The 14,476-nt window shown below is 38.6% G+C and overlaps 1 protein-coding gene across 4 annotated transcripts in view; it reads left to right on the top strand.

The window, feature by feature from the left end:
• The window catches only part of LOC127850449 (ATP-binding cassette sub-family A member 2-like), a 101,642-nt gene that overhangs the window by 47,711 nt on the left and 39,455 nt on the right, over positions 1-14,476 (top strand). For 3 of the 4 annotated variants that reach the window (XM_052383479.1, XM_052383482.1, XM_052383483.1), the window contains exons 19-30: positions 459-649; positions 983-1,133; positions 1,679-1,883; positions 3,159-3,323; positions 4,552-4,732; positions 6,931-7,143; positions 7,786-7,900; positions 8,126-8,378; positions 9,683-9,882; positions 10,270-10,657; positions 11,839-12,207; positions 14,213-14,455. In XM_052383479.1, the coding sequence (XP_052239439.1) occupies positions 459-649; positions 983-1,133; positions 1,679-1,883; positions 3,159-3,323; positions 4,552-4,732; positions 6,931-7,143; positions 7,786-7,900; positions 8,126-8,378; positions 9,683-9,882; positions 10,270-10,657; positions 11,839-12,207; positions 14,213-14,455 (2,674 nt within the window). The remainder of the gene's footprint in view (positions 1-458; positions 650-982; positions 1,134-1,678; positions 1,884-3,158; positions 3,324-4,551; positions 4,733-6,930; positions 7,144-7,785; positions 7,901-8,125; positions 8,379-9,682; positions 9,883-10,269; positions 10,658-11,838; positions 12,208-14,212; positions 14,456-14,476) is intronic. The other variant, XM_052383481.1, reaches the window with a different exon arrangement.

The raw sequence follows: 14,476 nt of genomic DNA, 5'->3' as shown, positions 1-14,476 counted from the left end.
CAGTCTCTGCAGTTATTTGAGAAGACATGTAGATGTTCACATAACATATTTTTCATACATCTGTAGGATATATTAAGGCCTTACCTGAAGAATTCCATGAGGTGGGTAGATTTAAGAAAGCAATAAATACTGCATCTGATATAGAAGGGGGATTGGGGTCAATGTGTAATTGACCATGATTAAAGATGGAATAGTCAAAGGATTCTTCTCAAAACCATAGATTGAATGGAGTTGTTATGGACTTATTATAATGAAAACACGCAGCATGACCATGTAGGGATTTATATTTCAGTAAGAGCATTATAAACTGTATTAATTTCATGTCTAGATATTCAGTTTTATCAATCAATAATCCATCTTAATTTATTCAAATTATACTTTTTAATAACAGAATTTGCCTGATGATTCATTTTGATGATGATGATTGTAAATTGACACTCATTATTTTGGTTGCCTAGGTGATGAAGATGATGGGTTTGAGTAACGCGGTGCACTGGCTGGCCTGGTTCCTCACAACATTTGTTCAGTTCACAGTGACCATGATTGGCCTCACGGCCATGCTGAAGTATGGACAGGTGCTCATTCACAGCGACCCTTTCCTTGTGTTCACTACACTGGAACTTTTCGCTATAGCAACCATCTCATTCTGGTAGGGAACAGTTTACTTTGTGATTGTATTTCTTTTGAAATGATAAAATTCAACTTAAATAATAGTATTTGCAATTATCTATGGACTATGTTGTCAATGAAACTCAATTTATTTGAGAATATCAGCTGGACACATGCATTTTGTGTAAACTGATAGCTTATTTGAAGCACAATTGTAATCAAAATTTTGAAACAAGAGGTTGAATCAATGTCCCACACATAGGTTCGAATCAATGTCCCACACATAGATTCAGAAACCACTCTTCAATTTAATTAAATTAAAACAAATCTGAAACATTATATTTAAATAATTACTGGCTGTTTTTTTTGGCAGTTTCCTGATCAGCACGCTGTACTCGAAGGCCAAGGTGGCAGCAGCCTGTGCCGGTATCATCTACTTCCTGACGTATGTGCCGTACATGTACGTGGCTATCAAGGAGGATGTGGCCGGAGACTCTATCTCCTCCATAGTGAAAACACTAGTGGTAAGGAGGGGCCACGGGCTGGAATACTGGGATTAATGCGTGTGTGTAAAGTGTTGTATCTGATTAGCCTGTGCAGTATTCACAGGCTTGTCAGTGACAACACTTAACGCTATCATAGAATTCTTCATTTTCAGGAGATATTGGATTTGACGTTGGATTTATTTAAATGGATTAAGTTAAAACTTTTGTGAATTAGAAGGCAAACTAAAGTATTTACCTTTACATTATACTATTTTGTTAGATATGAATGAAAACATTGGAACCGAGTTCCAAATATTGTATTTTTATATCACTATCATCATAGATATGTAATATAATTATATATGTATTGTTTGATTATGATACTATGTTTATCATATGAGTTAATCTGAAAATATGGCTGGAATCAAAACAAAATGGTGTCAGTTTAATGACATGACTTAAGAGTGTTAAGGACGTCTGTTTATTTCAAATACATTCATTATCTATTTTATTGTTATCAAATAACACATTTAACTAATAGTGCTATATGATTTATTTGTTTGTCTATTTTACAATGCTTTCAGTCGCTGTTCTCGACAACTGCATTCGGCCTGGGTGGGAAGTACTTTGCATTCTACGAGGAGAGTGGTGTGGGCGTGCAGTGGTCCAACATCCACACCTCCCCCGTGGAGGGTGACCAGTACAACCTGCTCATGGTGCACATGATGATGGTGTTCGATGCCTTCCTGTATGCTCTCCTGGCCTGGTACATAGAGGCTGTCTTCCCTGGTGAGTTGTCTCCCCTGTATGCTCTCCTTGCCTGGTAAGGTCGCCGTGGTGTAATGGATATGGTTTCTGCCTAGCGACCGGGAGGTCATGGGTTCAATCCCCACCGTTAGAGCGTTCTTTAGATCTCCCCCAAAGACACCAAGTACTGGTTCTAGGCCCAGGAAACGAACTCCAGAGCGTTTATATAAGCCTTAGGCTTTCGATGCAATCGAGCTAAAATAAATAGGTTTAAACTAAACTAAACTACATAGAGGCTGTTTTCCCTGGTGAGTTGTCTCCCCTGTATGCTCTCCTAGCCTGGTACATAGAGGCTGTCTTCCCTGGTGAGTTGTCTCCCCTGTATGCTCTCCTTGCCTGGTACATAGAGGCAGTCTTCCCTGGTGAGTTGTCTCCCCTGTATGCTCTCCTGGCCTGGTACATAGAGGTGGTCTTCCCTGGTGAGTTGTAATGTATGGCTTTTTAGTGTTTTTTTGTCAAATTTGGAGCTGAAATTATGCCCCATTTTGACCTCTAAAGGTATATATTTTACCAAAATCAGTTAAATTCTTATTGTGGGTTTCCACAAATTGCAATATTTAGTTAATCTGACTTTCCAGATCTACAAAGTAAACCTTATTCAATATAACTTATTAAAACACTTATTTTATCAATTTAAATGTACCTGTTAGCACCAAAAACAACTATACCAATTTCCAATTTTGTCAAAACAAAACAATTTATTCCATGACAAAGGGTGTGATCCCTATAGGGTGGCATATAGCAGTCAAACTGACTGTCTGTCTGTCCCTTCTGCGCTCTCTTTTCCTGAGATTTTTTGATGCAACACTTTCAGATTTTGAGCTGATTTTTGGTATGTGAGTCCACCTACATGACCTACAGATGAAGTGTGAGTTTCATTCCGGTCCATTGATTTGTGGCGAAATTATGGGCCTTGAACATAGATAAGACTTTTGCAGAGACTCACATGATGCATTTCACTAGCCCTGATGACCCCATGGAACCTCATTTTGAGAAAACCAGGCTTAATGCATGTGTGTAGTGTGTCCCAGATTAGCCTTGTGTAGTCCTCACGGGCTAATCTGGGACAACACTTTCCGACTACAGTGGATTTTTGCTTAAAAAAAGACCAATTTTAAATGAAACATTTCATATAAACTTAAATTGTAGTCCCTAATTAGCCTGTGCATCGTGCACAGGCTAAATTGGATGACACTTTATGCACATGCATTAAGCCATGTTTCCTCATAGCAAGGCTACCATTTTGGTTTCTTGCAGGTTCATATGGACTGCCCCGCCCCTGGTATTTCCCGCTTACGAGGACATACTGGTGTGGAGGGTCCCATCGGGTAACAGAGGGGGACTGCTGCGTAGGCTTGCTGAGACCACGAGGGTTCTCTGTCATGGAGGAGGACCAGTGTGGGGCAATGGCACGTGATCCAGGTCAGACAGGATTTGTTATTACCCCTCGTAATTAAATAATTATGCACCCAATGGCACTTGACCCAGGATTAGACAGGATTTATTTTACATCTATGGCCTGCTTTAGGGAAAACGGGGATAATTGCATGTAGGTCATCCCAGATTAGCCTGTGCAGGTTTGACTTTTTATGCTTTAATTTTTTATTTTTTTTAAAGAAATTATCTTCTAAACAAAAATCAAGTTTGGCGGAAAGTGTTGTCCCAGATTAGCCTGTGCGGACTGCAAAGGCTAATGTGGGAAAACATTTTACGTTATATGCAGTAAGCCCTGTTTTCTCAAGAGCAAGGCTCAGTGTGGAGCCATGGCACACAAACCAGGCTAGACAGGTTTTATAATAACCATTGCCACAAAATGTTGCGTTTGTTGGTCTGTCAGTGTGTCTGTCTTTGTGTGTACGAAAACTTGTCTGAAGTTGTTCTCCTTCACTTTTGATTGTGAAAAATCTAAACATCGCAGGCATTGTTTTTTATGATGTAAAGTTGTGCAGTGGCAATTGTTTAACTCGGGGATTACTACTTTTTACAACATGCAGACAGTTAACTCCATAGCCTATCGTTTAATTGTGTAAAAACAAATGATTTCAAGTTTTTATTTTATTTTTAATATTACTTAGCTACCATTTACATGACAACCATTATACAACAATATTTTTTTTGTCTGTCAATACCACTGTTATACAATTAAACTATCAATATGAAAACAATATCATTATCAACAATTGAGTGACTCATTAATTGGTTTGATTATGTCTTCATCAGATAATAATAATTATATATTAACCCAAATGAATTTTATTGTCTATTATAAATAATACTTCCTATTAAACATTTCAACTGCCATGAATGAATACTATTAACAGACACACTATACCTGACCACTTTTGGACTGAGTAATTAAGAAGGTCGAAAGCATTGGCTTAACCCAAAGTCACATGTTTTTATCTAACATTAATGCTGCATGCTACAAATCTTTCATGCTTGCATGGATGTTATCTTTGAACACTCAACACACCCACATCATCTGACCTTATTTTGACCTTTAAATTGACGTACTCATTGACTTATGAAACCAAATGGGCCGCTTAATCATTTATGACAAGGCTTTTCACTTGAAGCATATGTGTGTATTGACCGCACCGTCTTGTTATCAATACAATTATGTTTATCCTATTTTCTTCGCTCTTTCAAGAAGATACCTCCAAGTTTGAGCCCGAGCCCACCCACCTGCCTCGCGGGGTCAGCATTGAGAACTTGACCAAGGTGTACAAGACGGGCCACAAACTGGCGGTCAAGAACTTGAGTCTGAATCTCTATGAGGGGCAGATCACATCCTTCCTAGGACACAATGGGGCCGGCAAAACCACAACTATGTAAGCTGAGAGCACAGGTGGTTAGCGTGTGGCTATGATATTAATTAGTGAAAACATCAGTTTTTAAGACTGAAATCTTCACAGAGTAAAAGGCATCTTCCCTACAAAGTTCATGTACCTCGATACCATAATTCAATAAAACGTATGAAAAAATATTATTACCGTTCTTGTTGTTACATTATGCATCAAGACTAACTATCCAGGGCCATTTGAAACCTTTGTTTACATACATTTCAACTAACTGACATTTTAAACAAACGAGTGATTTCATTGGTCCAATGCGGAGGTGTGTCTTTACAACTGGAGATTTCATTCATAAAGACTGAATTATCATTGTCAACTGGGTCATGCGAGTTGTGTATGGTGTTATTTCTTAAAAGTTGACCCAGCATTTGTACAAATATTGCAAGACATATACATTTCCAGAAAGGAAATTCATTTCTGGGTTGAATAAGACCGAGATCGTGAAAATGGCTGCACAATTGATGAAGATATGGCTGTTCACAGCGATGCACCCCGTTTTGGGGTGATTTTGAGTTGCATACCTTGTTATATTTATATTTGATAGTGAATTTTTTTTTTCAGAAAAGATAATTTTTCGTTATAATATAATTATTTATCATTCAAAATGATGTTTTCACTAATTAATATCATAGCAACACGCTAACCACTTGTGGCTGAGAGTTGAACTTTTCACCATTTTTGGGAAAGGGCCCTTTGCAGCCATTTTTGGTATAAATTTTTTTTGTTTGTTTGCTTTATCTATGCCAGAGAATTTGAGATCTTGGAGTTTAATCAGTTAAAAAAATAACTGTTTACTTTGAAATGATTCTTCTGAGGGGATAAAGCCAGCACTACCATTTAAACAAGAAAAAAAGGGTTAAGGCCCTTTGCCATCATTTTATTGGAAAACGTTCAATATTTTTTTGCAATGTCAAAGCAGCAGAATTTAAGATATTTTAATCAGTTTTAAGGGAAAACATTATACCTTGAAATGATTGTTCTGAAGGGATGATGCCTGCAGCACCATCTATACGAGTTAAAAATTAGCCCTGGTTGAATTGGGGCACATTTGTTGCCAGCATCAAATGTATTCAAGTTTGTTTCCTACAGTTTGTTATCTAGTAAATTTTAAGAACTGCTCTTCAACTTTTATCCGTGTAGTTTTCCTGAAAAGCAAAATATAATTATTTGATAAGTTTAATTCTTACTGGGTAGGTCTATATTACTGTTGATATCTGTCCTCTATCAATGGGCCACACTACTGGGTAGGTCTTTATTACTGTTATGAGTTCTGTGCTCTCTCAAAGGGCCACACTACTGGGTAGGTCTATATTACTGTTATGAGTTCTGTCCTCTATTACTGGGTCTCACTCTGTAGGTCTATATTACTGTTATGAGTTCTGTCCCCTATCAATGGGCCACACTCTGCAGGTCTATATTACTGTTATGAGTTCTGTCCCCTATCAATGGGCCACACTCTGCAGGTCTATATTACTGTTATGAGTTCTGTCCCCTATGAATGGGCCACACTCTGCAGGTCTTTATTACTGTTATGAGTTCTGTTCTCTCTCAATGGGCCACACTCTGCAGGTCTATATTACTGTTATGAGTTCTGTCCTCTATCAATGGGCCACAATCTGTAGGTCTATATTGCTGTTATGAGTTCTGTTCTCTCTCAATGGGCCACACTACTGGGTAGATCTATATTACTGTTATGAGTTCTGTCCTCTATCAATGGGCCACACTACTGGGCAGGTCTATATTACTGTTATGAGTTCTGTCCGCCCTCAATGGGCCACACTACTGGGTAGGTCTATGTTATTGTTATGAGTTCTGTTCTCTCTCAATGGGCAACACTACTGGGTAGGTCTATATTACTGTTATGAGTTCTGTCCTCTATCAATGGGCCACACTACTGGGCAGGTCTATATTACTGTTATGAGTTCTGTCCGCTCTCAATGGGCCACACTACTGGGTAGGTCTATATTATTGTTATGAGTTCTGTTCTCTCTCAATGGGCAACACTACTGGGTAGGTCTATATTACTGTTATGAGTTCTGTCCTCTATCAATGGGCCACACTACTGGGTAGGTCTATATTACTGTTATGAGTTCTGTCCTCTATCAATGGGCCACACTACTGGGCAGGTCTATATTACTGTTATGAGTTCTCTCTCAATGGGCCTCACTCTTCAGGTCTATCCTGACGGGCCTGTACCCGCCTACCTCCGGGTCAGCAGTGATCTATGGGCACGACATCCGCATGGACATGGAGGTGATCCGGCAGGGCCTGGGAATGTGCCCCCAACACAACGTGCTCTTTGACAAACTGACAGTAGAGGAACACCTCTGGTTCTATGCTCGCCTCAAGGGAATGAAGACTGCAGACATCAACACTGAGATGGACATGTATGTTTGGTTTTGATTATTTGAGCCTTGTTCTGGGAAATGTGGGCTTATTGCATGTACTTAAAGTGTCGTCCCAGATAAGCATGTGCAGACCGCACAGGCTAATCTGAGACATCACTTTCAGCTTTTGAAGTATTTTTTGTTTAAAAGAAGTCTCCTAAATGAAAATCCAGTTTAGGCAGATAGGGTCGTCCCTGATTAGCCTGTGCAGACTGTACAGGCTAGTCTGAGATGATACTATATGCATATGCATTAAGCCAAAAATGAGGCTCATTTATGTAAGGTGTGTGCGAAGTTTCTGAAAAATGTTCATCTTTTCTTAGCTGTATTATTTTATTTTGATTTTTTATTTCATTTACTGCCTTTACTCTTAAAAATAATGGCAGCGCATTAACATGTTACAAAGAAATTACTTTGATTCACTCTTATAACTTTCCAAGATTGACTCTTTGATATTTACTTTGTATACTTCTCATATTCAGTATTACACATGTCTTACTTTGTCTGTGTTATTTATTGATCTGTTGTTGATTTACATTAAAATACAAAGAGGAATATAAAGTATGACTTTGGCATCAGGAATCCAAGTGTCATTTAAACCTTCATCTCTGGATAAAGACAGTATGTACTTCTTCATTTCAGGATGATAGAAGATCTCGGGTTACCAAAGAAACGCAAGAGTAGAGTAGACTGTTTATCAGGAGGCATGCAGCGTAAACTTTCCGTGGCCATCGCATTTGTGGGTGGATCCCGAACGGTGGGTAACATAATAAATCATTTTGATGAAAAGAGATTGGACGTGTTAATAAACTTACAGGACTCCTGTGCTGTATAAGAGTCCTGGGTATATTCATAAGTCTTAAGTATCATGTTGATTATTATTTTATTGACTTGGAGAACGTTCATGTTAATTAACAAAATAAACTTCAATAAACAGTTCATTGAGTTGTATGCGTCTTTATTCCTCTTCTTTATGCTACAGGTTATCCTGGATGAGCCGACTGCCGGGGTTGACCCGTATGCACGCAGAGCCATCTGGGACCTGCTGCTCAAGTACAAGAATGCCCGGACCATCCTGCTGTCGACCCACCACATGGATGAGGCTGACCTACTCGGGGACAGGATTGCGATCATCTCTAACGGGGAACTCAAGTGCTGTGGGAGCTCTCTTTTCCTGAAAACCACGTTCTGTGAGGGATACCATCTGAAGCTGGTCAAACGTGAAACAGAAGAAGGTCAGCTTCAAAGCCTGCGCCATTCCCTGGGTTTCTTGTTAAGCATTTAACCATTTACTGCTCAGAAACAAACTTAGACGTGTTTGTTGTCCCAAAGGCTAGAAAAGCAAATGAAATTTTTTATCCTAATACCAGATAAAAATCGATAGTATAACAACGATCGTATAAACACGAGCTTTATACTATCGCTATTTTTAGATCAGATTTGGGTTTTTTCCAACAATTGGAGAATCTGTTTTTGTCAACTACGGAAAAACTAAATCGTCAAAAAATGCCATATTTGACAGTTATTAATGGAAAATTGTGAGGAAATAATAGGATAAATAGAATATTATGTGTATTTTGGATAAAGATCAAGTTTATCATGCTCGGCACGAACCATGTTAGCGCTCGGCAAGCCTCGGGCTTCATCGGTTCTAAGCCTCGCATGATAAACTTGATCTTTATTCAAAACTCACATAATATTCTCTATATACCTTTCTTACTAGATTCAAGTTTTAAAGGCTTCATTTCTGACCCTACAGTACTGATAAGCAGCAAACAGCATAAAACCTGAACAGTCTGCCAGTTATTCGCAGGCAGGTCTGGTTTTATGGCGTTTGCATGTAGCCATTTTTACTTTACTTCTCAGTGGTAAAGGGTTAACAAATGATAAAAAGAGAAAGTAGTGGCCTAATATGACTTTTATATGTGTACTTGATATATCATTAGTACCTTGCTAAACATGACTTACTGTTAATTTAAAAACAAAAACAAGTTAACCCTTAAAGTGCTGGAGCTGAATTTTAAAGGCCTTTGCAAACAGTTTGGATCCAGATGAGACGCCACAGAACGTGGCGTCTCATCAGGATCCAAACTGTTTGCTATTCTGATAGTATTCTTTGAAAAAAATCAAAGAAAATGCTAATTTTAGAAATTCAGCAGACGACATTTTAGCAGAAGACAAATTACCCAGCATGCAAAGGGTTAATATGTTTACTTACATTTACTTTGTTTATGTGTTCAGAGCACAGAGCATGCATATCTGTGTTTGCTGTCTTACAATTAAAAATGTAATATTTACCTTATTATTGTCACCTTGTAGATGCTCTTCTTACTCCAGTATATGTTCAAAATGGGAGATTAACCAGTTTTATAGTGCACTCTATCTCTGTTAGACTCAATGTATTACTGGTAATCATTTCGAACTTTGACTTTTGAGTTTAAAAAATGTTGTTGTTTTTTTTTGGGGGGGGGGAGGGGGGCTTTGAACTGTAATTTTAACACTTGGTTATGCAACAACAATTTATTTTTATTTTTTCCAGATGTAAATTCTACAGATGGCCTAGACCAACATGAGCCTTCCAACAATGAAAAAGTCAGCCATTGTGAAGCCCAGACTGTGTCCCGGTTCATCCAGAAGTACGTGTCCACTGCCTATCTAAAGCAGGAAACCAGACGAGAGCTTCACTACATCCTGCCATATGAGGAGGCCAGGAAAGGGAACTTTGAAAAACTATTCCAGGTTTGTTGTTTGTTTTGTGTATTTTTTTCTCACATTTCCTTGGCAGGCTGATCTTTTTGCATTACATTTTTCAGATGAACATACTTTTGTAGGTGACTTATAACTGCCATTCTCAAATGAGAAATAGGAAAGAATGGCCACAGAGAAATTTGTAAAAGTTTACATTATTGGACTTGTGTTTCCATAATTTGACTTGTGTTACCATTATTTGACTTTTTTTCCATTATTTGACTTATGTTTCCATTATTTGACTTGTGTTTTCATTATTTGACAAGTGTGTCTATTATTTAACTTGTGATTCCACTATTTGAATTGTGTTGCCATTATTTTACTCTTGTTTCCATTTTTGACTTTTGTTTCCATTATTTGACTTGTGCTTCCATTCAGGCCCTGGAGACTGGTCAGGAGGATATCCACATCAGTAGCTATGGTGTTTCCGATAGCAACCTGGAGGAAGTCTTCCTGGAGGTCACAGAGACTGCCATCAAAGATGATGAGGACAAGAAATCCAAACAGATGAAAATATTTTCTACCAATCAAAGTGCTAGTACTGATATTCCATTTGAAGCTTCTTCACCATTGGCTGATTCTGGAGCAGCAGCTTCTGGCAGCCAATCAGATTTGGCGTCTCATAGGGTGTTGGGAAATGCTGGAGCTGGTAATGAACTTGAGTTAGGCAATATTTCAGAGTTGTCAGCTGGTCAGAGCAAGGCTCCTTCTGCTGGCCCTGCCATGGAGAGAGATATCACAGTCCCTTCGGAAGAGGAGGAAAGAGGTAATCACTTATTATGTACATAATGGAGCCTCATTCTGCCAAAACTGGGCTTAATGCATGTGCTTAAAGTTTCATTCCAGATTAGCATGTGCAGTCTGCACAGTCTAAGCAGGGACAACACTGTCCGCTTTTATGGAATTTTTTAGTTTAAAGGAATGTGTGGTAACTGATTTTCCTGAGCATACTGCATAGACTTATCTGGAATGACACTTTATGCATGTGCATTAAGCCCCATTTACCCAGAACGAGTCTCAAATGATGAACATAATTGTACCCCATAATTGGAGAAAAATATATAGGAGTCATTGTTGGATATATTATGTTTTATTGTGAGAAGACACTGTGGTGAGAGAATGGGAGGGTATTGGTTATCAACTAAATTAGATATAAAATGTTTTGACTGATCAGTTGTTATGCTCCCCGAAATAAAATTTATAGGTTTGAGGTCACTGGGGTCAAGGTCACCAAGGCTAATAATATATTTTTCCGTCACACTTTTGTTACAGTTTCTCATAGCACCTTCAATACTTTACCGATCTCTTTTATATTTGGCATGTACGTACCTTGCATGGACCTCTACCTTTTGATGAGGTTTGAGGTCACTGGGGTCATGGTCAAGATCACCGAGGTTAATAATAGATTTTTCCTTCACACTTTTGTTACAGTTTCTCATAGCACCTTCAATACTTTACCGATCTCTTTCATATTTGGCATGTACGTATCTTGCATGGACCTCTACCTTTTGATGAGGTTGAGGTCACTTGTGTCAAGGTCAAGGTCACAGAGGCTAATAATAATTTTTCTGTCACACTTTTGTTACAGTTTCTCATAGTACCTTCAATACTTTACCGATCTCTTTCATATTTGGCATGTACGTACCTTGCATGGACCTCTACCTTTTGATGAGGTTTGAGGTCACTGGGGTCAAGGTCACTGAGGTTAATAATATATTTTTTTAGGTGGTTATTAACACATAGATTGACAAAGCGCATCATCAGTGAGCATCCATCAGTTTCACTGATATTCTTGTTTTTACTGTCCTTCATGTGTTATTTAAGATTGCTCAACATGTAAACACTTTTTAAGATTGCTCAAAATATTAAATCTTTGAAATAACAATGATTTGACAAAAAATTATTTTGTGTAATCTTTTATTTATCTACACCACACTTCTCTTACAGATGCCAGGAACCTGGAGATGCTGTCAGGCAAGGGTTCGTACGTTCTCTCCAACAACCTGCTCCTTCTCAACCACTTCCGTGCCGTGATCATCAAGCGCTTCCACTACATCACCCGCAACTGGAAGGGACTCTTCTCCCAGATCATCCTGCCCGCCCTGTTTGTGTCCATCGCCATGACGGTGGCCCTTTCAGCCCCTAAAAATGAGGATTTGCCCCCCCTGGAATTGAGCCCTTCCATGTTTTTCAATGTGACACAGCCGAGGGGTAACTACATTCCATTCTCCAACGAGCACAGCAGTGAGCGAGCACTGAAGTACATGAATGACAAGGGACCTGAGGATCTCATCCAGACATTCCACCTGCCGTCAGGTACAAAATAACTGAGCCTCGCTCTGGGGAAAGAGACTTAACCCTTTACCAGTTAGATACATATTTAACCCTTTACCACTTAGATATGTATTTAACCCTTTACGACTTGGATACGTATTTAACCCTTTACCACTTAGATACGTATTTAACCCTTTACCACTTAGATATGTATTTAACCCTTTACCACTTAGATACGTATTTAACCCTATACCTCTTAGATACGGATTTAACCCTTTACCACTTGGATACGTATTTAACCCTTTACCACTTAGATACGTATTTAACCCTTTACCACTTAGATACGTATTTAACCCTTTACCACTTAGATACGCATTTTGAAACATTTGTAGTCCCTCAGAAAGTTAAATTCAATTAAATACCTTTCTTACTAAATTCATGTTTTAAAGGCTTCATTTCCAACCCTATGATACTGATGAGTAGCAAACAGCATAAAACCTGAACAGACTGCTTATTACTCGCAGGCTGTTCTGGTTTTATGCTGTTTGCACATAGCCATTTTCACTTTGCTTCTGATTGGGAAAGGGTTAATGCATGTGTGTAAAGTGTTGTCCCAGTTTTGCCTGTGCAGTCCGCACAGTCTAATCAGGTCCGCACAGGCTAATCAGGGACAACTCTTTCTGTTTGTATGTTTGTTGAATGCTTGGGGTCTGATATATTGGAAGTGAACATCAAGAGTGTAAGTCTTAGAGGTTATAGATCCATTATTTTAAATGCCAGAACTGTATAAGTTAACCCTTTACTACTTTGATAGGCATTTTCACGTATTACTTAAAGACTTTTCTTACTAGATTCAAATTTTAAAGGCTTCATTCATACTGATGAGTAGCAAACAGCATGAAACCTGAACAGCCTGCTGTTTGCCCATAGCCATTTCCACTTTGGTTCTGAGTGGGAAAGGTTAAACAAGTACTATATTTAAACTGCACTGAGTATGACTTGTGATAAAGAGCTTGTTATTTTGGAGTACCAACACAGGCATAGTTTTCCTATTTTCTGGGTCTTTCTCTGTAATTTTATAACCTATGTGCTTTACAAATTGAAGACATGTTTACATCCTAATACATGTATAAGAACATGTTGAGCTAAATCCGTGGAAGGCTTTTAATATCTTCCCAATAGGTTTTTATGGCCCCGGATCGAATGAGGGGTATATTGTTTTTGGCCTGTCTGTCTGTCAGTCTGTCATTCTGTCTGTCTGTCTGTCTGTCATTCTGTCCCAAAACTTTAACCCAGGTTAAAGTTTTAGGTTAAAGTTTTGCAATATTGAATAACTTTTGCAATATTGAAGATAGCAACTTGATATTTGGCATACATGTGTATCTGATGGAGCTGCACATTTTTAGTGGTGAAAGGTCAAGGTCATCCTTCAAGGTCAAAGGTAAAAAAAAAAGTAGTTGCGCACTAGGGGGCATTGTGTTTCTGACAAACACATCTCTTGTTAAAAATAAAAATGCCTTGCACCAAAATCCTCTTGAAGTATTTAGTGGTATTAAATTTTCGATACATATGTACATTTTGTTTTATGACATGTTTGAAACTTACAGCATTCGTGTATATCGAAATAGAAACTTCTCAAATAAGTTGTATTAAATTTTCGATACATATGTACATTTTGTTTTATGACATGTTTGAAACTTACAGCATTCGTGTATATCGAAATAGAAACTCCTCAAATAAGTTGTAGCTTATATAATGAAACAATTACTTAATTCTGCTTGTGGTAAAAATGTGCAGCCATTTAGTTTAGACCTATTTATTTAAGCTTGACTTAATTGATGGCCTTAGGCTTATTGAAACACTCGTAAGTCCATTCCCTTGGTAGAACCAGTACTTGGTTTCTTTGGGGGAGATCTTAAGAGTGCTCCTACAGTTACCTCCTGGTCCATAGGGGGACAGTATTTGGCCAGACCGAGATATTGAGCTGCCACCCAATACCCCTCTTTAAACCATGTTAATTATGTTGTATAATGTATATCGTTTTCAGGTGTGGGAGCGACATGTGTCCTGAAGTCTCCGTTCAACAGTACCCTAGACGAGGACGCTCTTAGAAACTTAAATGTGTCTGACCACACCCTGCAGCTGCTGGCTCACTACTACGAGGAAGGGTGCGAGCGGGTCTTTGTTAACGGCATCCGGCTTGAAAACTACGTACCCGAGGCGGTCATTATCTCTAATAAAGATGGCCGCCTTGAAGAGATTCCGGGGAGTGGGGATATTAAACCAACAGGTTCATTTGAAAATATTGTTT

The sequence above is a fragment of the Dreissena polymorpha genome, chromosome 11 (assembly GCF_020536995.1).
Source record: "Dreissena polymorpha isolate Duluth1 chromosome 11, UMN_Dpol_1.0, whole genome shotgun sequence".
Lineage (NCBI taxonomy): Eukaryota > Metazoa > Mollusca > Bivalvia > Myida > Dreissenidae > Dreissena > Dreissena polymorpha.
The sequence above is the reverse complement of the archived record's forward strand: the minus strand, read 5'-3'. Positions and strand labels throughout refer to the sequence as shown.